The 23,457-nt window shown below is 49.9% G+C and overlaps 2 protein-coding genes across 2 annotated transcripts in view; both read right to left on the bottom strand.

The window, feature by feature from the left end:
• Positions 1-6,339, bottom strand: part of LOC140681563 (uncharacterized) — a 305,451-nt gene extending 299,112 nt beyond the window's left edge. The window contains 1 exon segment of the mRNA XM_072921495.1: positions 5,598-6,339. Within this exon segment, the coding sequence (XP_072777596.1) occupies positions 5,598-6,247 (650 nt within the window). The 5' untranslated portion in view covers positions 6,248-6,339.
• A 15,341-nt stretch (positions 6,340-21,680) lies between these two features.
• On the bottom strand, positions 21,681-23,066 carry LOC140681579 (uncharacterized). Its single transcript, XM_072921512.1, has one exon. The coding sequence runs from the start codon at positions 23,057-23,059 to the stop codon at positions 22,151-22,153; it is 909 nt and encodes a 302-aa protein (XP_072777613.1). The 5' UTR covers positions 23,060-23,066; the 3' UTR covers positions 21,681-22,150.
• Positions 23,067-23,457: the final 391 nt, after the last annotated feature.

Below are 23,457 nucleotides of genomic sequence, written 5' to 3'. Positions count from 1 at the left end.
TGCAGCAAGCTCACTTATCAATTTAGATGTGATATTAATTTGTTTTCCTGTCCAGCAGGCTAGAGTTCTCAATTGTGTGAGCGCTTTTGATGAGGCGACCCCTGGGGCAAAGAGTGAGGCTACTACTACAGAGGCACGCCCCCACAATGACACTATATCTTTACAATTAGGGTCCATTTGGAGAACACTGCGTTTGGCTCGTTGAGTCTTCTGAGGCAATTCGAGAACCTGATGTATGGTGGGAGCAAAAAGCGTCAACCTACCGATATAACATGGGCCTCCCCTAGCATTTTGAGGGACTGCTGACCAGGCTCGGTCCCCACAAATGAGAAAGGTTCCTGGGGGCACTTTTCCTGCACCACCTCTTGGTGGTGTCACAGATTGAGTCGAATTGTTACAATATTCTGAATAGTCGTAATACAATGGTGATCTGGGAGACAACCAAGTGTCGTCATCTGTCAATTTTCCATTTTCTTGAGTTGGTTTGGTAGCATAAGATCCAAATATCAAACAGTAATTTCCTGGGACAGAACCCAAAAGATCAAATTCTTGAAGACTGTCGTCAGTAAATTTAAGGTTTTGCACAAATGCAACAGCTTGCGCTCCCAGAGTGCTATTTAGATTTATTTGAGCTCGGGTCCAAGTTTTGAACTCTGCAATGGGACCCAATGAGATTCCAATTTAACAAGTACGAAAAGGGGTTAGACGGTGTGGCTAACAACAGGCAGAATTAATCTTGCCTAGTTTGTTTGGCCCAAGTGATCCACATATTTTCTCTTTTTGTCAATGTCAAGGATTTCAGATACTTCAACAACCAAAATACTGCTTAATAAAAACATTGAGGCCTACCACATATTTCTCAGGTTTTTGAATGCCCTGTTTAACATGAAAGAAACAAACTTAATTCTAAACATAAACTATAACTTCTAATAAACTAACTTCTGATAAATCTAACTTCACACTTCTGATATTTCAACTTATTTCTCTGTACTCTAAAAAATTAATTTTCATCAGAACTGGATTCATCATGGGATGTTCGAGGCAAACTGTTGTCGTTGACGTTGTTATCACTGCGGGTTGGTATCTTTTTCATCTATTTTTAAAATTCTGTCTCTGCCTTTTTGTATCAATGCAGCAAGAGCATCTGTCCTGCCCATCTATAACATCATTAAGAACACACTTATTAAAAAAAACCTCAAAGCCCACGATCTTCTGTGGGTGAAACACAAATCTTTGCACAATCCACTTTTGCTGTGCATCCTCTGATCCACTTGTGGAGAGATCAGTTGCTCTCTTGCAATTAATAAGTTCCACATTCTTCACTGAAATCCATCCAGATTCTGCACCTGTTAAAACACAAACAAACCCAACACCCCCACAGGGAATGGAGGGTCCTCTCTCAATTCTGTTCCTTAAAACTTGCATGAAGAAATGGAAATATCAACATCTTTGTTATAAACATGAAAAAACATCAAGAACAAAACAATGCACATAGTAAAGAAACTAACAACAAATAAAACTCAATCAGATAATAAACAATTAATATTACATATAAAATCACAGTTACCAAGTGCTACACTATCAAATTGTCATCCCAGAGTCTGCCGCAGCTGACAAACGTTAAAACAACAGAGATTTGGATAAAACATGTCCGGATCATGTCTCTCCAAAACTCCCTTTGAGGCTCAGCTGTCCTATATGGTCAAATTGTCAAGCCAAAAGGACTTGAATACTTTTTGATGCAGGAAACACCTGGGTCAATGACACCATCCACGTAGAGGCAGAGCTTGGCCAGAGCTCAAACTCTAATTGGAGGATATGTTTAAAACAAAAGTCTTAGAAATAACAGTTATAAGTAAAAAACCTTATTATTAAAAATTTATCAAACCATCAAATAATTGAACCTGTCTAAAATTTCTTTCAAGACAAAAATTCTCTAAATACAACAAACTTTTTCTTCAGAAATCTAAAAATTTGAAGTCTGAAATCTTGAACCAAAACTTGGACTATAAATTTGTAAAAGAAGATAAATTGCAGCTGCATAGAAGATTGAACAAAAAAAAAATCACATGAGTAATTAAAAAGTCAAAAACACAGGATCCTGAAAAAACACATCTTGTAATCAATCACCTAAAAAGACAATAAAGCATATGAAAACTGACTGTAAATATTAAAACAACACCTCAATACCTTAACATCTTAATAATAATTCTTATCTCAAAAATCAGACAACTTACATTATATGATCAACTTATCAACAAGAAATGTTTAAAATAGTTTAAGACAATCTTTTCAAAGCATTCATATAACATTAGTAACAATCACTACTTATCTTTACCTACAAAACTTGACAATCATCATTTATCTTATTATCTATAAAACTCAAAAATCATCATTACCTATCTTATTATCTATAAAAACTCAAAAACAGAAATTGTGAACTCAATGCCAACATTCCATCTGACTGACTCTTCTCAAATCTTTGTTTTCAGAGACATTTTTGGCAATTAAATCATTATTAACATTTCTATCTTTATACAGTGATTTTCATCTATATTGTATTTGAAATAACTTTGATTTGCATAATGTCTGTCCCTCTTGGTATCTTGGAAAACAATTGGTACTGCTATACTTTTTCATTACGTCTTCTGACTTTTGCAAGGAATTGGAAAAATGCTGTTGAAATTTTTGCTGTGGTGTTACAATCTCTCCATTGGTGACACTGCTGCTCTCGGGGTTGTCGTTACCGTGGCAACCAGGCTGTGCAGCGTCTCCGCCGCCATTGCGGGGTGCTGCGGGGAGATGAGGGGGCGGCGCCGTCTCGCTCCCGTCCTTGCTGCGTCACTGTGGGGACGGGAGAGGAGACGCCCCTGATGCGGCCGCGCCCCGCCTGCTCCGACTCCAGCGCGGCCGAGCCCCCGGGAATGCCCATCTCCCTCCTCGCGCTGTTGCTCAGCAACAAGGAGCCTTCTGTCTCTCGGCTGAAGTCCGCTTTGCCCCGGGCCGCCTCAGGCTCGGTGCCGGCCGGCCCTGCTCTGCCTGGCCCCGCTCTGCCTGGCCCCGCTCTGCCTGGCCCTGCGCCCGCCGCTCCACGCTGCCACTTCGCGCTGCCGCTTCTGCGGTCCGCCCGGGCGGTTGGCCGGTGCTTACCGCCGCACCCTGCTGCTCTCCGCCACAGCCCGTTGCCTTAGTTCTGCCAACCCGTTCCACAAGGGACGAGGAAGGGCTTTCTGTAACTTTTTCTTGCCTTTGTATCTTGTTTTGTGATCGCTTGTTCCTGCTACAATTGACATGCCGCGCTGGGTTGCTCGCCGCCGCTGCCGCTGCTGCGGGGGGGTGAGGGGCCAGCACCGCTTCTCTCCCGCCTCCGCGTTCTATCACTGCGTCCCAAAGCAGCTGCCCCAGCTCTTGCCATTCGATTTTACTAAAAATCAGCGAAGGCTTTTGCAGCTTGCCTTTGTTTCTTGCCCACAGAACCAACTGTTCCAAATCGGCTTCTTTAACCTTTTCAGCTCTCTTTGAGAGAATATGAAAGAGAAGCTGCACGGAAGCCTGGAGATCCCTATCCAAATCAAGCCCTTTAAATTGCCTCCATCTGAGAAAGGAGGTGAAAGGGTTATATGCTGCTTTCCTATCCATTACTCACGTCAGCGCTGTTGCAGCCCCTCCAGGCTTCGGCAGCACGTATCGGCTGAGCTCACCGCTGTGGTCACTCAGGGCGCGGCACCAGGTAGTGGAGCTTAATCGCCGTCCGTCTAGCTGCGGGACCCGAACCCAATGCAAACGTCTCACAGATCCAGGCGGGGGGATCCCATCCGTTCGGGCGCCAGATGTTGATGAGAGAGTCGCAGGAGACAAGTCTCATGCTGTCATGATCAACAAGTCTCAGTTTATTGGAGTAGATTACAGTTTCTTTATACAAACACTAATTAGTTCATACATATTGCAAAAGCGAAGCTCAGGATTGGTTACCTTTTTATTAACACATATATCTCTTTGCGATAAGCCTTGCAGTTACTGCTTCTTATACTTGATTATCTTTCTGCATACTAAGCAATTTTACATCTTGGTTGTTAGGGAGACATCTGTATGTTCAAGGTTGTTAGGGGACATCTGTTTCTCAAGGTTGTTTTCATGCTACAAGTCACGTATTCTCACACTCTCATCAACTTAACCCTTTCGTGTCCCTTGCTGCGAAGCCATTCTTCAGCTAAACTCTCGACAGATTGTGAAAAGTCCTTTTCTCCCAGCCCGCGCGGGCAGAGAAGGAGTCGAGATGCGGAGCTTTGCTTCTCAGGGACGTTTATTGTCCCTTTTCTCTAACAGCTTTGTCTGCTCTGCTGAGCTCTGTCTAGCAGGTCGGTCTGTGGCAGTCTCCCTGCCCTCAGGGCGCTGTTTGCCTTCTACACTAAAAACTACCTGTACAATAACGTGCCAATATCTATCATTTATGTTGGACAGTGTGTCTCTACCTTCAACCAACAGAAAAGAGGCACCATCACAGCAAGACATGGAGGGCAAAAAGAAGGAGAAGAAGGTCAGGACACACCCAGATCCCTCCACCTTGTCCCATTGAAACCCGTATTTTAAAGTGTTAAAATTCTACTTTTCCACCCTGTGTTAATTCACCTACCACGCTACTCAAACCCTTGTGCCTTGTAATTCCTCATACAAAGTTGGCAATTTTCTCCAGGGGCTAAAACCAGAGCCACCGGGGTTCTTGACACCATGCCAAGGTCTCCGAGGCCCCTGCCAGGGTCTGGAGCCATCCAGGGCAGCCAGAGGGATGCCCTGGATTCTGACACCCCCCAATTACCGAGCAGTGGGAGCCCCCCGGGCACTGCCCCCCCTCACCAAGCACCGGGATAGGGACCGGACCCCCCTCGAACCCTGGGAACCCCACAAGCACCGGGACCCCCCAGGCAGCGCCACCCCTGTGCACCGGGACAGGGACCGGGCCCCCCTCGTGCACCGACCCCGCTGAGCACTGGGCCCGAACCCCCTTTGTGCCCCCCATCCATGACGGAGGTTCCATCCCCTGCGCTTTGACCCCCCAGTGCCGCGGGACCCCCAGGAACAGTGCAGGGACTGTGGGAGACCCCAAGGGCTGGGGTGGCATGGGGGGTTCACCAGCACTAGGGGAGTCCCTTAGGATTTGGTCCTTTCCCCTCTGTTGTCTCCCAGGAACCACTGTTATCATCAGTGTCCCCCCCCAGTTTATTGGGACCCCCCCCATTCACTGCTTCCCCCCTTCCCTGACTCCCCTAAAGCGCTGGGACCCCCCCCAAAGCCATGAGCCCCCCGCAGTGCACCAGGACCCCCGCCCCTCACCTCCCATCCCCCATCCATGGGAACCCACCCAAATCACAGCAGCACAAGGAGAAGAAGCCAAAACCTTCCCCACACCCAGCAGGGCTCTGCCCAAAGGGGGTCACTGGGGATCATCCAGCCCGGATCCTCCCATGGGGGATGGAGCTACAGCAGCACACCAAGCTCTTCCCTCACTCTCTTCCCTCCCTCCAAGCTCTTCCCTCACTCTCTTCCCTCACTCCAAGCTCTTCCCTCACTCGGGGCACTCACAGGGCTTCCCTTAGTGCTGCCTCCGTTGGTGCTGGGTCAAGTGAGAGCTCTGTGAGAATCTCTTCCCACACTCCCCACACTCGTAGGGCCTCTCCCCGGTGTGGGTGCGCCGGTGCACGGTGAGGTGGGAGTTGCGGTTGAAGCCCTTCCCGCAGTCGGGGCAGCAGAAGGGCCTCTCCTCTGTGTGAATCCGCTCATGTCTGAGGAGATCAGAGCTGGTGTGAAACCTCTTCTCACACTGGGGACACTCGTAGGGCCTCTCCCCGGTGTGGATGCGCTGGTGTGTTCTCAGGGCTGAGCTCCACCCAAAGCTCTTCCCACATTCCAAGCACTCATAGGGCCGTTCCCCAGTGTGGATCACCTGGTGCCGGACCAGGTCCCAGCTGTCTCTGAAACTCTTCCCACACTCCCCACACTCGTAGGGCCTCTCCCCAGTGTGGATCCTCTGGTGCACGATCAGGTGGTCATTCCGGCTGAAACCCTTCCCACATTCCAAGCACTTGTGGGGCTTCTCCCTGCCATGAGGCTTCTCCACCAGCTCCAAGCTCCGGCTGGATCTCTGCCCACCTTCCTGGCTCAGGGGGGCTCTTTCCTCCCCGCAGCTCCCTGGGCTGGGTTTGCAGCTCCTCCTCCTGCAGCATCTCCGGGGCTTTTCCTCCTCCTCCATCCAGACACGCCCTGGCAATGACAAATCCTGGATTGGGGAAAAAAACAAGAGGAGAGCACCTTGGACTGGAGGTTCCTCCTTGCCCAAGTTCATCTCAGGAAGTCATTGAGAATCTTGTGTTTGTAAAAACCTCCAAAACATCAAGATTTAGCCCAAAAATCTCGCAAACTTCAGGACACAGATCAAAAACTCCCCAAACATCACAAGCCAGCAAAAACCTACTCCAAAACATAAAGATTCAGCTGCCACATAAAACCAAGGCACCAACATTTAGCCCAAGAAAGCTCAGAAACACCAAGATTCACCCTGGGAAAATCCTGGATCCCCCTCCACAGTCACCTGCTGCATGTGGGGGGAGCAACGCTCCTGGAGCTGGGGGGAGGCTGCAGATACAGGGAGGAGTGGAACCTTGTGCTGCTTCCTCCTTCTGCTCCTCCTCCTCCTCCTCTTGTATATCTTCTCATCCTTACACTACTCTTTCTCCTGCTATTCCTCCTTCTCCTGCACAATCCCACCTTCTCCTGCCACCTGCATCGTTTGACCATTCTGTTCCTCAAGCCTGCTTCTCCTTCCCTTCTCCTCCTGCCCCCAGGCCCAGCACCCACTGCCGGCTCCCTCTTCCCCCCAGACCCACAGCATCCCAGCCGAGGGGCAGGGATGGAGCTGGGACAGGTCGGGCTGGGGCAGCGCTGGGCTCTCGGCCGCTCCCGCCCGCACTCGGTCCCCACTGCAGCCGCTCCCGCCAGGACAGCGCGGGGGGGCCCGGCCTTGGCGCTGCCCCACTCCCACCTCCCCAAATTCCCCTCGCGGGGGCGATGGGGCCGAGGGGGGGCGCAGGTGGGGTCCAGGTGGGGAACGCGGGGAGCTGCGAGTCTGCCTGGCAACTGGTGAGTCATCAGCGCCGCGGGCTCTGATTGGCTGAGCTCTGCCTGAGGGCTGCGCCTGCAGCAAAGAGGGGACACCCTGCTCCAGCGGGGATGTCCCACAAACGGGGGACCCCCATGAAAGGAGCAAGAGCAAAGTGTCTTTACAAACAGATGCTCTGAATCTGCTCGGATATAGGGTCAAGCAACTTTCATGTAAGGAAGTGACAGGAGAAGCCTTGGTTTCAGAAAATATTATTAATTGATGACACAGACTGCTGCTCAGCCAAGGCCCTGCTCTATTCATGAACTTCCAGAAGAACAACAAAGACTTAACAGAGCCATGAATATCATTTGCTATATAAAAGCAGGGAGCATACTAAGGGAGTATGTAGTAGGTGGATTAGGAAGTCTGTAGCTCTCAAGTGCTTCAGCCAATGGGGAAAGCAGAGGGAGATGTGGCCAGGAGAATTAGGATGAAATGGAGGCTGTGTCCTCCAACAATTGGAGACATCCCATGGGGAATGTCCCATGGCCTCTCCCATTTTTAGAAATGAAATTAGTTTCACAGGACTCCTCTGTCTGCTTTGTGGACAGAAACCTCTGGTGATGTCAATTTTTCCGCACACCCTGGGGCAGGGAGTGCAGCTGAAGGTGCCTCACCCACTTTGGGTGATCGGCTCCCTGCGGCACCGGGGATTGATTGGGGACCCGGGAGTGACCAGGAGACAGACGAGTGACACATCAGGGGGGTCTGTGAAGAGTCAGCAGGAAGAGAGCACTGAAAATCTCATCAGTGAGTGCCCTGGGATCTTCAGGGAGTGAACATGGCAGGGCACCCATGGAGGGGTGAAAAGGGAAAGCCAGGGAGGGGTCCTGGCCAAAGGAATGATGATCCCAAAATGTCTCTGAAGGGTCCCGTGGGAGAATGCTGAGGTAGTTTGCACATTCCCCCAGAGGAAATTAAGGACATGGAACCCAGGGGGGACAATAAGGGAAGTCGAGAAGGGATTTGGACAACAGGGGATGGATGGTGTTGGTGTGCTGGGAAGAGATTGGGTGAAGGGGAGTGTGCAGCAATATGGTTCAGGCAAGAAGCAGCAGGAGGAATGTGTGTGGTAAGAAAAAGAATGATGGAAAAGAGGAGGAAGAGAACAATACAGAGGACTGAGATTTTTTTCAGCATGGTCTTATCCTGACAGTTTGCCAGCTGATACTTTGAATTCCCAGGAGAGGAAAAGCAGGAGGTCAGGATGTCAGGGGTTTCTCTGTGGTGGGCAGCAGCAGCAGCGGGCGCAGAGGTGTGGGACCGGGAGCAGGGCTGGGGGCCTGTGGGGAGCTGCGGGGCCGGGCCGGGGCTGTGGGGCAGCCGGGGCTCAGCGCCGGGCGCTGCCTGACCCCACCAGCCCCGGGCAGGGCCGGCAGTGGCCCCCGGCCCCCAGGAGGCTGCGGGACGCCCCGGCCGCTGCCCGGCCCCGGGGAGCTGCCGGCCCTGCCCGCCGGGGGGGCCGCCTTTGGACACTGCGGCAGGACAGGCACCGGCTCTGCCATCCGGGCTGTGCAGGGGACCCTGAGCACAAGGAGCAAAACAAAGGAACCTCTGGGAAATGCCGAGTGCGCATGGAAAGTTCAGGATTTTCTTTGAAGGATTTGGCTTGGGTCCCTGCAGAAAGGAAAGATTTTGCAGAAAGCTCAGCAGCTCTCAGAGGATGAGCACCCACAGGCAGTGACCGGGGCTGCAGGAGTGGCAGAAGAAGGCCCTGCAGCACTTGGGCACAAAGGCACAGCAGCTGAAGGCAAGAAGGGATGAGCAAAAGGCCAAGCTGAAGGCAAAGGCCATGGCAGAGTTCCCACAGCCCCTGAGGGACCAACCCCAGGGCCCAAGGGGGCCTCAGCACCCAGGGGATGGCGTCGGCCACAAGCACCTGGCAGAGGCATTGCCCTCCTGGCCAGGGCAGAGCCCACCCAAACAGCCCCTGGGAAGGAGTCAGGGCTCCAGCTGCAGCCCACAAGGACACTGCAAGCACAGACAGCAGCACCCTCAGGAGGAGCGAGTCCACCCCTGCATGGACATGGATTGTCAGGGCTCTCTGAGCTCCCATCCCACCGGGGACCCACCACACTGCAGCCCTGGAGAACATCCAGGCTGGGTCTGCATCAAGAGGAGGCCTCTCCTGATGGACACAGGGGCCTCTCCATCCACTCTGAATCTTACACCTAAGGGGGGAACATTGTAAAGGAGTGTTTTCATTATTAAGGGAATAACTGGGAAAGCTGAGCTGGTGTCATTTGTTCAATTAGGAGCTGTGGGAGGTTAATTTGAACTAAACTAATTTTTTTCTCTTCCTACTGTGATTGTAATTATCTAGGAAGGAATTTGATGATGGCATTCTAATATTGTAAAAGGTGATACAGAGGCTATTGCTGCTGTACCTTTGTGTCAAATGTCTGGACTTTTTAACCCCAGACAGCCTCCATGCTTGGTATGGACAGGAGAAAGAGAGCAAAACCTGAGAAAATGAACAACCAAAAATATTGATGCCTCAGCTGTGGCTCTTCCAGATTTAGAAAAGAAATTGGAATTGTAGGTAAATGTTCAACAGGGCCATGCCAAAGGAATTCCTGGGCCAACAAGTTTCACCCAGTGGCCACAGTGGTCTCATTGCCTGCAGAATTTTTCAGCCACAGCTTCAACAGGAACCGAGGCCCAAAACCTGATGACAACAGGATCTCCAACTGTTCCAGTCTGCCATCAAGTTCAAGCTTTGATAACCAAAAGAGCCTCGCAATGGATGAGCAGTGCTCGGTTATTACAGTGTGAAACTTGTTCAGTGGCACAGGAGGATTCAGAACTGAGGACAGGGGAAGGGTTTAACCCAGCCTCCTGTTTGAACAGCCCCCAGAGGGGCTGGGAAGAAACCCAGCACTGCATTCAAGTGACACAGCTCCAGACCCAGCCTGGGGGAGATTCAGGAGACATTGCCTGGCCTGAGGCAGAAAATGTCTTTGTGGATGGCTCTTCAAGGGCAGCAGAAGGGAAAAGAATCCCAAGACACGCTGTTATTGAGGAAAGGGAATCAGACAAAGCCCAGGTTACCCCCCATGGTCAGCTCAACCGGCACAGCTGTGTGTGCTTGTAAGAGCCTGGCACTGACATGCCCTGAGCAGGAAGGCTTCAATATCTTCTGGTGACACCATCTCACCTAACAGGGGGGCAAAAGCAATTCTGATTGCTCAGCAGCCACTGGATCACTTATTAAGGTATTTCTAAAAGACATTACTCCAATAAAAGGTATTGTGGAAGCAACAGACACAGACAGCAGAACTCATTTTCCAGGAAAGATCCTCCAGGAGGTTATGGCAGCTTTAGGAATACAATGGGATCTCCAGAACCCCTGGCACCCCCAGAGCTCAGGCTGGGTACAAAGAATGAAAGGGGAAAGAAAGAAACACCTTTGGAAGCTGGGGATAGAAACCAAGATGCCATGGGTACGGCTTTTGCCATTGGCTTGGGCAAGAAGAAGAGCCAGACCCAGGGCACATATTGAATTCTCTCCCCGGCAACTAATCTTGCGAATTCCTTACCCTGGGAATTCTCCACCTAGTGCAGGGTGGAGATAAGGGACGCACATTTAAAGCAGTCTGTGGCCAGAATCCTGTCTCTGGTGCCATCTCTCCCCCAGGAAGCTGGGCTGGCACAGAGCCTGCCTTGGCACTTTGCTGTTGCCAACATCCAAGCAGGACATCGGCCCACACATCCTCTGCTGAAATCCTCGGCCTGGCCACCCTCCTTTGGCAGCTCCAGCCACCGGGGACAGCCCTTGCTGCCACTGCTGCAGCTTCAGCGCTCTCTGGGCCTGCCCTGCCACAGCTGCTGGGCAAGAGCACGGGACAATTCCACTCTGGCTCTCACTTACACTCACACACTGCCCTGCCTGCCATGGCATTGATGGAAAATACACCAGCTCATAGACTTTAACATTGTTAACCTTTCATTTCTCTACTCAGGCTTGCTTTGCCTTGGCCCTGGGGAAAGAAATGTTAAAGGTTTTGTTAAGGGATGTTACACCACTCAATGGAGATGAGTTTAACATCTCAACACACTGGGAATGGCCCAAAAGATACCCACAAAGATAACGACCAGCAGCAAAACATCAACCCCAGCAGCAAACAGCAACCAACACCTACCCCAGACACTGCCAGGGCTGCAGACACCTGGTCTGCAAAAGGCTGAGAAGGAAATCCAGCATGTCCCACCTCATTAACATCTGAAGCAAAGAAATCTGCACAACTTGAAACTACAGAACATTAAACCAGTGGATTTAGATTGCTTTAGACTGTATTAAGTTAGGGAAAAATCGAGTAAAAACCACGTGTCATGGAACGATTTTCTCTGCACACCCGGGCTATGTGGGGATGGAATGATTTCTGTTGCACATCCTGGCCAGAATCAAGGAATGCCTTGACTCTAACAATAAACATATTGGTGGAGTTTTTCGTTTTCCTCCAGTTTCACTGCTAAGTTTAGAGCATTAGAGTATTTTTAAATTACTCCTACTTCTATATTGCCTGTTAGGTTTGGGTAAGGGATGAGAGAATGAGGTTTTACTTAGAGGAGAAGTAGAAAAAATTTCATTGACTTGGAAATTTTTTGTGTATGTTTGTGTGTCTCTCTTAGAGAGAGAAAAATTTTGGTCTGGGTTTTTCGACGTTCACTTTTAGGCAACATTTTGTGAAGCTAGAAGAGATTTAAAGGTGACCCTTTAACTCATAAATAGAAGATTTGAAGGAAAAGAAAATAAATAGAAGATTTGAAAGAAAAAAAAAAGAAAAAGCAGCAGGTTGGGGGGGGGGGGTGCACATGTGAGGCTGCTGAAGTTGCTCTGGAAGAGAAGCTGCATTCCAGGCACCCAGGAGAGGAGCTTTAGAAATGCAAATTAACATTGCTGAGGCAGAGTGGGGACAATGTACCTGGCTCTTCTTGCCTGGGGCAGGAATTGGCTGATTCCCTCTGCCCCTCACCCCAAGCTCTGCCTGCTTGCACAGATGGAATCTGCACGGCTGAAGGCAGAGCCCATGGTGAGGATCTGACTCTGAAACAGAAATGGCTGAGGCTGCAAAGGGAAACAGCAAATGGAGAATGTTGTGAAAACTTCACTAAAATAAGGGGGGGATCATCCCCCTGCCCACTCCAACATCTGCTGCCACTGTCTGTGCTGTACAGGGTGTATCAGAGCACTGGGGCTTTTGCTAGAACAAGTTCAGGAAAATTAGTTGGAATTCAAGTATTTGATGATGTAATTAGAAAAATGCGGCCAATTGATGCAGCCCCGGCTGCAGGGAGCACCCAAAAATGGGGAAAAGATGAAGGGCCACCAGAAAAAATTCTACAACACCATGGACCAGCCCCTGGGAACCCAAACCAATTCATATCAGGAAGCAGAGAACCCATTTATCATTTCAATGGCATCATTAGATTAAAAGCAGTCCTCAAAAGAAGAACCAACCAGACAGCTCCAGCTCCTGACCTTCCTGCTGACCAATCCACTGAAAGAGGAACACAACATTTCACCAGGGGATGACATCAGATTATCTGTGAGCAGAAGAAAAGGGAGTTTGTGCAAAACCAAATGGCTCAAAATGCTGTGCGCAAAGAGATGACAAGGGAAAAGTGCTGAAAAAGATAACAAAGGAAAAGGGAGAGCAGTTTATGTATTGGTCCAAACATGGAAAGGATGGGAATGGGACACGCTTTCGTGGCTCCCCGGTAGACAAGGGGTTAAACGAATGCTGCTTCTCCTCTTCTGTGCTGCAGCAACTCTCATCTTTTTACCAGTTCCCACACCTTGGCAGTGCAGCTCATCCAGCAGCTGAGCCAGGGGATGCAGGTGGCAGCCAGGCCTCCTGATCCACAAACGGCTACAAAAGGACAGGGAATGAGGGCACCGAGAATAATCCCAAAACCAAAGAGGACCCGGGAAGAACAAAACAGAGTCGAGGACTGAATCTGCCTGGAGATAGGGCCAGGCACCTCTAGATAAGGAAGTAACGGGGGAAACCATCAGTTCCAATAAATTTCAGAAATTGAGCCACACAATTTCTCAAAGTCCCGCTACATTCCTGAACTTTGAGGAGCAGAACAAAGACTTAACAGAGCCATGAATATCGGCTGGTATACAAAAGGAGGGTGCAGATAAACGAGGACAGGCAGCAGGCGCATCGGGAAGTCTGAACCTTCCAAGAACCTCAGCCCGTGGGCAAAGGCAGAGGGAGATGCGGCCGGGAAAATGAGGATAAAAATGAGGCTGCGGACTACAACCATGGCAGAGAGCGCACGGCAAATGCCCCACGGCCTCTCCCCGTGCTCGGCAATAAAGTCACTTTTACAGGACTCCTCGCTCTCCTCCGGCCACAGAAACCTCCGGCGACGGGAATTTCCCCGCACGCTCCCGGCCGCGGGGCAGCCCCCTCTGTCCTACCCACAGCAGCCGGGCCGAGCCAGCGCTGCTCCGGCAGCGGCTCCCGCCCAGGCCCCGGCGGGAAGGAGACCGCGGGCAGCCTCTCCCGCCGCGCCCTCAGCCCGGGGCCAGCACGGGCCGACACGGCACCACCGACCCGCCGCAGCCCCCTGCCGCCCCCTCCGCCCGCAGCCAGCCCCGAGCCCCCGCAGAACCCAGCGCGGCTCCCACCTGCGCCGGGGCCGCCTCCGAGCTCCGCCGACGCCGCCTCACCGCGCTCCGGCCGCTGCCGCCGCTCCCGGGCCCGCACAGACGCTCCCGGCGCCAATGGCGCCGCTGCCCGCCCACGGCCGCCCTCAGCCCGCCGCCGGGGCCGTGCTGCGCCCCGCTCCCACCAATCAGCGCGCCGCAACCACGACTGACGGCACCAGCGGCCAATGGCAGCGAGCTGGGGGCGGGCTCTGCGCACGGCCCAGACTCGCCCCGCGCTCTCAGGGCCCCCCGCGCTGCGTGAGGGCAAAGCCGGAGATGAGCAACAGCCCCGGGACGGGCCCGGGCCCGAGGCGGGATTGAGCTGCCCACACAAACAAACTTCTCCGCACCTCCCGCCACGGCTTTCCCGGCCCTGCGCCTTCCGTGCCTCCGGCTCTGCGGGAAGCCCGGGAGCCTCCCTTCTCCTGCCCCTCATTAGTGCATCGGTGCTTCGCTTTGATTTCCCCCAAAAAGGGAAACCTGCCCAAAGCCCTGTGGGTGAGCGGGGGAGGGGAGAGATTTCTGGCAGAAAACTCCCAAGACTCAGAGCAGGATGAGGAGAAGTCAGTGCAGAGCCTTAAATGCAGCTTTCCCCACGGCTCCCTGCTCCCAGCTGCACCTCCTCCCCCGGCAGGGCAGGAGACAGGGAATGGGGCCGTGCTCAGCTCATCCCCCGCGGCTTCTCCCTCTGCTCAGGGACAGGAGTCGTTCCCTGCTGCACCCTGCGCTCTCTCCCAGCCGAGACTTCTCCAGGAACTTCTCCGAGCTGAGTCCATCCCCTGGGGCACAGCCCCCTCCAAGTGCTGCAGCGTGGGTCACTGTGCCACGGGCTCGGTCCTGCCAGGCCAGGCTGCTCCAGCGGGGCCCCTCTGCCCACGGGGTCACAGCCTCCTCTCAGGCATCCCCGAGCTCCAGCCTGGCTCCTCCAGGGGCTGCAGGGGGATCTCTGCATCCCCACGGACCTGCAGGGGGATCTCTGCATCCCTATGGACCTGCAGGGGGATCTCTGCATCCCCACGGACCTGCAGGGGGATCTCTGCATCCCCACGGACCTGCAGGGGGATCTCTGCATCCCCATGGAGCTGCAGGGGGATCTCTACATCCCCACGGAGCTGCAGGGGGATCTCTGCATCCCCATGGAGCTGCAGGGGGATCTCTGCATCCCCACGGACCTGCGGGGGGATCTCTGCATCCCCACGGACCTGCAGGGGGATCTCTGCAGCCCCATTGTAATATATGTTTTGGAATAATTCGTGCTTATGTAAAATATACATCAAGTCAGTTGTGCTTGTACAAAAAGATTCTTAAAGTTTTAAAAGACCAGAAGCAGCAGCCGGGGCTGCAGAAACCACAGATGACAGAGAAAGAAAGACCTCATTTACAAATGAAAAAACGTGGCTCATTGCAGAGATGGGCTCTTTCCGGGGGCAATCCAGGACGCACCCAATGTGATTAGTAAGGGTAGTCAGAAGCTCAGCCCAGACTGAGTCACAGGAATTCTATCCCTTCCCCCTTCCTCTTCAAAGGGGGAAATCAGAAAAATACTCGGATTACTGGGATATTGTAGATTATAGATTGAAGGATGCACACAGGCAGTAAAATTTTTGTGTGACTAAACTGACAGAGGAGATTATATAAAATGGAGCAAAGAAGATGGTGAAAAACTAAGAAAACTGAAGTTAAAACTAGCCCCAATATCAACTTTAAGCTTACCTTCACTAGCAAAACCCTTTCATCTGTACGGAATTTAAGAAAAGGGGGTAGCTCATACGGTTTTGTTTCAGGAGTGGGGAGGAGTAAAGAGACCCGTGGCTTATTTATCAAAGATGTTAGATCCAGTAAATCAAGGCTGTCCAGTGTGTGTTCAAGCTATAGCAGCTACTGCAATCCTGGTAGAGAAAAGTCATAAACTGACTTTTGGAGGTAAATCAATTGTGTGCACACCTCATGCAGTATAAAATTTCTTCCGATTTGCATTGTGATTTTTATCTTGAAATACATAACTTACTGTACTCTAGGACTGAGAAACTAGTTTACAGCTGTGACATAGCAAAACCTGCCATTAATTTATTTTGAGTTGATGCAGGCTATTCACTTAAGTGGTTCTCAGTGTGTAAAGTTAAACTAAAGGTAACACCAGCTGCTTGGTAGGTCAATGAGAAACATTTTTTCTTCCAGCCAGTCCTTTTTCATGAACCCAAATGTGTTTTGCTTTCTTTGTTTTTTTTATTTGTTTGTTTGTTATTTTTTCTGGAAGTGCTAACTACTTGCAGTGTACCTGGAACAGCAGCTAGAGTTGTTCATGCATGAGACTTCTGAAAAATAGGGCTCATTTTTTCCCCAGACTTGGAGGTGGCTACATATAGAAAAGGGAACCTACAAAGCGAGGTGAAGAAAAGGTTTCAGTATCTTCTAATGTAAGCTGTTAATTTTTTTACTTTCAGCATCACTGTGGGTGTGTGACACATACACATTAAAAAGATGGTGGGGGGATCTCTGCTTGCTGTAGGTTTATTTCTTGAATGAGTTAGAGAGCTGTGAGGAAATTGTGGGCTCCCTGTGTGGATTACCCAGGCCTGCAGGGAGGGCTTGGCCATGATTCCCTCTGTGCTGCAGGCAGCCCTGCAGCGTGGCAGCAGTGGCTTGCCTCTGGTGAGTTTGCAGGCAGGGTGCTCCAGCACTGCAGTGCTCAGGGGCAGTTTCCTATTATGACATTAAGGCTTGAATTCAGGAGTGCCTCTTCCCATCCAGTTATTGTTTGTACCGTAGGAACCTCTTTGGAGAGTGTTTCCTGGCAGTCAAAAAGAGAGTATTGCAGAGAAAAATTCCTTACTTGCTGTCTCCCCCACTGAATCCACATTTTGTCTATTCCCTCTTCAAATTATAGATTTGTAAAACTCATACTCTGTGTCCTCAGATGCCCTTCCCAAATCAAACCTTGGCTTCATTGCAAATTGCATTGCACTAACTAGCATTGCCTTAAATTTGTTTTGGTGCAGGCAGGGTCACTTTGGAAGTAAGTTGTTGTTTACTTTGTTCCTGCAACCCTTTCAAGCTTGTGAATGGAAAAATTGTGATAGCAAACCAAGTCTTTATTTTTGCACTGTCAGCTGTGAGTGGCTGGTAGCCTTGGTGGAGGGTGCCGTGAATTCCAGGCCTGCAGAACACGCATAACAAAGGTAATTTACTTTGTAAGGAAGTTGAAAAAGGGGGGAGAGGTGATTGGCAAACTCACCTCTCCAGGAGGTAGGACTAATGTTAGAAGGTGGACTGATATTGGAATGTGGATGTTGAAATGTGAAGAGAGAAAAAGAGAACGAAAGAGAGAGAAAGGGAGTAGAGAGAAAAAGAGAGAGAAAAAGAGAGAGAAAGAGAGAAGAGAGAAAAAGATAGAGAAAGAGAGAAGAGAGAAAAAGAGAATGAGAGAGAAAGGGAAAGAGAGAGAAAGAGAGAGAAAGAGAGAGAGGGAGAGCGAAATACACCCCAAAGTCCCCATACCACAGCTATTTGTAAGTTCTCCCCCATTCCTGCTAGGCAGAGTGACAACAGGGGGAGGGGAGTGATGAAGGACAGAGTAAAACACAAAGCTTTGAAAAAGAGGCAGAGTGGGACCAGCAATAGAGATAAGATCAAGGCAGAGATAGCTGACTGTCCCTAAATGGCTTATTTTTTTTTTAACAAGACTTCTTTTTTTTTTTCCTTCCGATTTTTGTTTTTAAGGAGAGGAGGCTTTTGTTCTGAAGAATGAGTCTGTAAGACTAAAAGAGTTAGATGTTGCCTAAAAAGCAAAAAGCAAGAGATGTGATACATCTTGTGTCAAATTTGACCTAGTCTTTTTATTTAACTAATTATAGCTCACAGGAAGAAGAATTGGTCTCTGCAGCTTAACACAGCTGGATACAAGAAGAAGAGGCAGATGTAGAAAAAGCTTTTAGTTAAACCCAGAAAGTTTTAAAGAAAACTAATGGTAAAAGTTAATGCAGTATTGTTTTTCTTTTAACACTGTGCTATTAAGAAATCCTTTCCAGGTACCATTAAAGCAGCAATCCAAACCACGGAAAGAAGGTGAATTCATGCCAGCAAAACCAAAGGACTTGTGAAGAAACTTGAGGAATGGACTATCACATCTAAACCGGGTGATACCAAATTGACTTCCAACCAGGACTGGGTGGTAATGGTTTGGGAAGACCCAAATGATCCAAGGCAGGTACAAAGAATAACACCTCACTGAGAAATAAGGCAAAGCTTGCATCACTGGTTCTAAGCCCGGCCTGAATAAACCCTGAGACGCCTCCGACACCTCCTTGGCAGAGGAACACTGCCACTTCAAACAGGAGGGTCGGGAGTGTTTCAGTCAAAGAGTTCTTATAGCCTGGCCTCAGCCTGTGGCTTGTACAGGGAAGAAGGGAAATTGCCATCAGTATTGTACTGTATATTTTATGTGATTCATCCCAATACTGGACACGCTAGCTGGGTTACAAGTGAATGTTCAAATTATGGGAATAATTGGTGTTGTAGCTCACAAAATCTATGTTCTTGTTGCAAGAGGTATCGAGTACTGAATCAATTCCCTATACAGATAGAACCCAAAACAACTGAAGTAATAACTTTGTTTTGTGGATGGATTATTAGTGCCTGTTGAGTGAGAGATACCTGAGGAACGGTGGGAAACCACAGTTAAGGAGTGTCGAAAAGGACTTGCCTAAAAAAATGAGTAAAAAGGAGTGACAAGGGAATCAGAGGGCAAGCCTGGACTGAGCACTGTACTCACCACCGAGAAGATCACACGTACCTGCTGTGGGAAGCAACCCCACAGGCAGGGGAGGTGGGGGTATAAGCCATGCCAGACCTCTGTCATTCCTGTTTCTCTCTCATTTGTTGTCTTTTCCCTTCTGAGATACCAGCAAGATCGTGTCCCAAATGCTACAGAAAGTATTACACGGAAAGGAACCAAAGTTCCTTTTTGTTACACACACCCATGTCAACAGCCACAGACCCACCCAAACTGAGTACCTGCAGGCAAAATGGGGAAAAAATATTGGATTACAAGGAACTTAGGAAAAAGTAGTAATACTTGGGGCATGGAATGTCCAAAAGGAGAGAGGTGGATTTGTTTTACATTTGATCTTAGAAATATAGTCCAAGATTCGGTAAAGAGACAATTAGTAAAAAAAAAAAAAAAAAAAAAAAAAAAAAAAAAAAGGTGAAACCAGCACAGCAGTCTAGCTCTGTATCTCTGTATTAACCCCAAATTATATACTGCATCGTACTATAGGACTCCAAGCAGTTATAGAGGAGATAACAAACAAAGCTGCTCAGGCACTGGAATTAATATTGATTCAGCAAAGCCAAACTTAACTGCAGTGGATTAAAATAGGTTGGCTTTACGCTATTTATTGGCTAAAGAATGGGGTGTACAGATTGTTGAAAATAGATGGCAATGAGGGCGTCATCCTGGAAAAAACAAAGGATATCAGAAAAAAATTATGACCCTGGTATCAGTCCAAAAAAAAACACCGAAGGGAAAATAATGTTAAAAACTAACAGGTGGGGTAATGTATTGAGAATGGGATGGTGGAAGAAATTAGGATTCTTCCTTTTATGTGTTACAAGTGTTTTGATATTTCTTCTTTGTTTAATCCCATATTTTATTTGATTACCAACAGAGTCCAAAGAATGCAGGAGGATAAGAAATATTGCTCAAGCCAAATGATTTATAAAGAATAAGAGGAGAGATTGTGACAAATGCATATTTATAATTGGCTTTTCGCAAGTGTTACAATGAATATTATATGTGTCATGTTAGAAAGTTTATGCTGTTCCATAGGAACTCAATTCCATATAATCCCAGTCCACTTTGTCCCAGTCCATAGGATCCCAGTTCGATATTTGATCCCAATCTCTAGTTGTTCCCTGTCCCTATTTGATCCCAGTCCGTATTTGATCCCCGTCCCTAGTTGATCCCAGTCCATATTTGATCCCAGTCCCAATTTTATCCCAAACTATATTTGATCCCAGTCCATATTTGATCCCAGTCCCTATTTGATCCCAGTCCCTATTTTATCCCAGTCCATATTTGATCCCAGTCCCTAGTTGATCCCAGTCCCTAGCTGATCCCAGTCCATATTTGATCCCAGTCCCAATTTTATCCCAGACTATATTTGATCCCAGTCCATATTTGATCCCAGTCCCTATTTTATCCCAAACTATATTTGATCCCAGTCCATATTTGATCCCAGTCCCTATTTGATCCCAGTCCCTATTTTATCCCAGTCCATATTTGATCCCAGTCCCTAGTTGATCCCAGTCCATATTCTGAGGACGCTGAACTCCAGGACGGTTTGGGTGGATGGAGACGAGAGATCTCTGAAGGCTGCCCTTAGAATATCTGGTTTATTAGAGAGGGTGAAAGGCCCTGCTTGGAGTCACCAGACCTGACCCGTGGCAGGCCCGAGGGCGTGGGGGAAGGGAGAGGCAAGGGGTAGAGGGAGATAAGAGAGGATCCCAAGAGGATGTTCCAGGAGAGGGGCAGTTCCAAGAGAAGGGAAGTTCCAAGAGAGCATCTGGCTCCTCAGGGACTCCTTGTCAGGGGCTTCAAGGTGGGCTGGAACAAGACTTGGGCCAATGGGGTCACAGACTCCTGATGCTTCAGGGGAGGGTTACAGGTGTGGGACAAACCATACATTGGGGTGAGATCCAACAGTCCATTTGACCCTTGGACCTACCTGTAGGTAAGGGCATTGTTCAACCAGAAGGGGGGATTGTCTTCATCCTGGCTGTACGACTGTGTTCTACTTGTGCAGTGACTACGGTTTGGTATGTCACAACTTGTTACCATCTCAGTCTCTGTATTTTCTAAACCTTTTGCCAGGCAGTCATATTTATAAGGCTTTCCTATTTGAGCTTCCCCAACACATATGATCCCAGGCCATATGATCCCAGTCCATATCTGATCCCAGTCCCAATTTTATCTCAGTCTATATTTGATCCCAGGCCATATGATCCCAGTCCATATCTGACCCCAGTCCCAATTTTATCCCAGTCTATATTTGATCCCAGTCCATAGGATCCCAATCCATATCTGATCCCAGTCTCTATTTGAACACAGTCCATAGTTGATCCAGGTCTCCAGTTGATCCAAGTCCATATGATCTCAGTCCCAATTTGATCCCAGTCTGTAGGATCCCAGTCCCTATTTTATCCAAGTCCCTTGTTGATACCAGTTCATAGGATCCCAGTCCATATTTGATCCTTGTCCATATTTGATCCCAGTTCAGTTCATTCCAGTCTGTAGGGCCCCAGTCCCTAATTTATCCCAGTCCTTAGCTGATCCTAGACCACAGGATCTCAGTGCATATTTGATCCCAATCTCTGGTTGATCCCAGTCTATATGGCCCTGAACACATTCCAGAGGTCTGGAATTTCAGCTCCCAGCCAGGAAAAGACATTCCCTTTGCCCTCGAAGGCAAAGCTCTTGAGAAGGGGCTGAAAGCCAAGTGGAGCAAAATGCTACAGAGACATTTCACTGCTGGCCTCCATAACTTCAGCTCCTGAACTAAGAATTAAAATAATAATTGGAAAATAAAATAATTTAAAAATCAGGGTTGGGTCATTGGGGGCAGAGGGGGCAATTAAATTAGAGGAGGATTCAATTAAATCCGGGAAGGATCTTTGGTGGTCCCTGAGGAAATTAAATTGGGGGAGGGTCTTTGGAGGTCCCTGGCTCAAGGGAGACACGGAGAGAGAAACAGAGCAGGCAAAGAGAGGTGGGAGGGAAAGGAGGACACAAACACAATCAGCTGAGAAGGTGGTGCCCTGAAAAACAGAACTGCCACGGACTGGAGATGAACGGCAAAGAAATCACTAAGTCTGAAAGTTTTATTTGCTATCAAATACATCCCAGCCACCCAGCCCCACACAATCCCCATCCCACCGTTCCAAATTGGGATCCCACTTCTCCCAGTCTCCTCCCAAACCCATCTCACCCTGGCAGCTGTGGAATTGAGTGAGTTTGGCATGGGATTGAGGTTTTTTTTGAGGTGGGAACAAGCAATTTGAGGTGGGATTAAGTCTCTGTGGGTTAAAATTCATTTGTTTTCCATGGGATGTGAGTGGTTTTGAGGTGAAAGATCAATCCCTCTTGGCTTTTGGAGCGCAGAGAGATTGAGAAGAGAAAAAAATAAAGGTCAACACGAAAGGAGAAGCAGCCAGGTGTGTTCCCAACATGGATCACAGGGAATGTGGGTCACCAGGGCTATGCCTAATGTGGGTCCTCCAGTGGGGGATGGAGTTTAGCTCTTCTCGCACTTGGGGCACTCGCAGGGCTTCCCTTACCGGTGCCTCCGTTGGTGTCGGGTCAAGATAGAGCTCTGTGAGAATCTCTTCCCACACCGGGGACACTCGTAGGGCCTCTCCCCAGTGTGGATGCGGCGATGACGGATGAGGATGGAGTTGTCCCTGAATCCCTTCCCGCAGTCGGGGCAGCAGAAGGGCCTCTCCTCTGTGTGAATCCGATAGTGCTGGAGGAGATTGGAGCTGGTCTGAAACCTCTTCCCACACTTGGAACACTCGTAGGGCCTCTCCCCAGTGTGGATGCGGCGATGCTGGATGAGTTTTGAGTTGTCCCTGAATCCCTTCCCGCAGTCAGGGCAGTAGAAGGGCCTCTCCTCCGTGTGAACCGGATAGTGCCGGAGGAGACAGGAGCCGGTCTGAAACCTCCTCCCACACTTGGAACACTCATAGGGCCTCTCCCCAGTGTGGATCCTCTGGTGCTTGATCAGGCTGGAGCTCCGGCTGAAGCTCTTCCCACACTCCCCACACTCGTAGGGCCTCTCCCCAGTGTGGATCCTCTGGTGCACGATCAGGTCAGAGCTCCGGCTGAAGCTCTTCCCACACTCCCCACACTCATAGGGTTTCTCCCCAGTGTGGGTCCTCTGGTGCACGATCAGGTCAGAGCTCCACCTGAAGCTCTTCCCACACTCTGAGCACTTGTGGGGCTTCTCCCCATCATGGAGCTGCTCAGGGACATCCAGCTCTGAGCTCTGGCTCGATCTCCGGTCGCCTCCCTGGCCCAGGGTGGGTCTTTCCCCCTCAGATCCCCGCGATCTGCGTTTGCAGCCCCTCCTCGTGCGGGATCTCCGGGGCTTTTCCTCCCCGTCGGGTTCCTGCGCTGTGGAGCAGCTCAAAACGGCCTCTTCCACCAGGTTCTGTTGCGGGGATTTGTCCTCCCTGCTCTCCATCCTCAGCTCCTGCTCTGGGGGAGGAAGGACAAGGAGAGGCTCTTCCTCTTCCTCTCAGCCTCCCAGGGGCTGGGAATGGGAAATCCTGGTTTGGGGAAAACAAGGGATGAGCACGTTGAGTTTGAATCTCCCTCTGTCCCAGTCCATCCCTAGAAGTCCCTGGCCACCTGGGCTCCATAAAAAACTCCCAAACACCGAGATCCAGCCCTGAAAAAGCCTCCCAGGAGTTCCCCGTCCCTGCTCCCTCCCCTTTGCTGTTCGGGGCTCCCCCCTGTCCCAGCTGCTGGGGTCACGCTTGGATTGGGGATCCCCCTTCTCCTCGCTGCCCGCCCTCCCCAGGCTGCCGGGAGTCCCAGCAATCCCAAAAGCTCCCCCCTCTTGGCTCTTCCCATTCAGGG

Source organism: Taeniopygia guttata, chromosome 37 (genome assembly GCF_048771995.1).
Source record: "Taeniopygia guttata chromosome 37, bTaeGut7.mat, whole genome shotgun sequence".
In the NCBI taxonomy this organism is placed as follows: domain Eukaryota; kingdom Metazoa; phylum Chordata; class Aves; order Passeriformes; family Estrildidae; genus Taeniopygia; species Taeniopygia guttata.
This window is presented reverse-complemented; position numbering and strand designations above follow the sequence as displayed.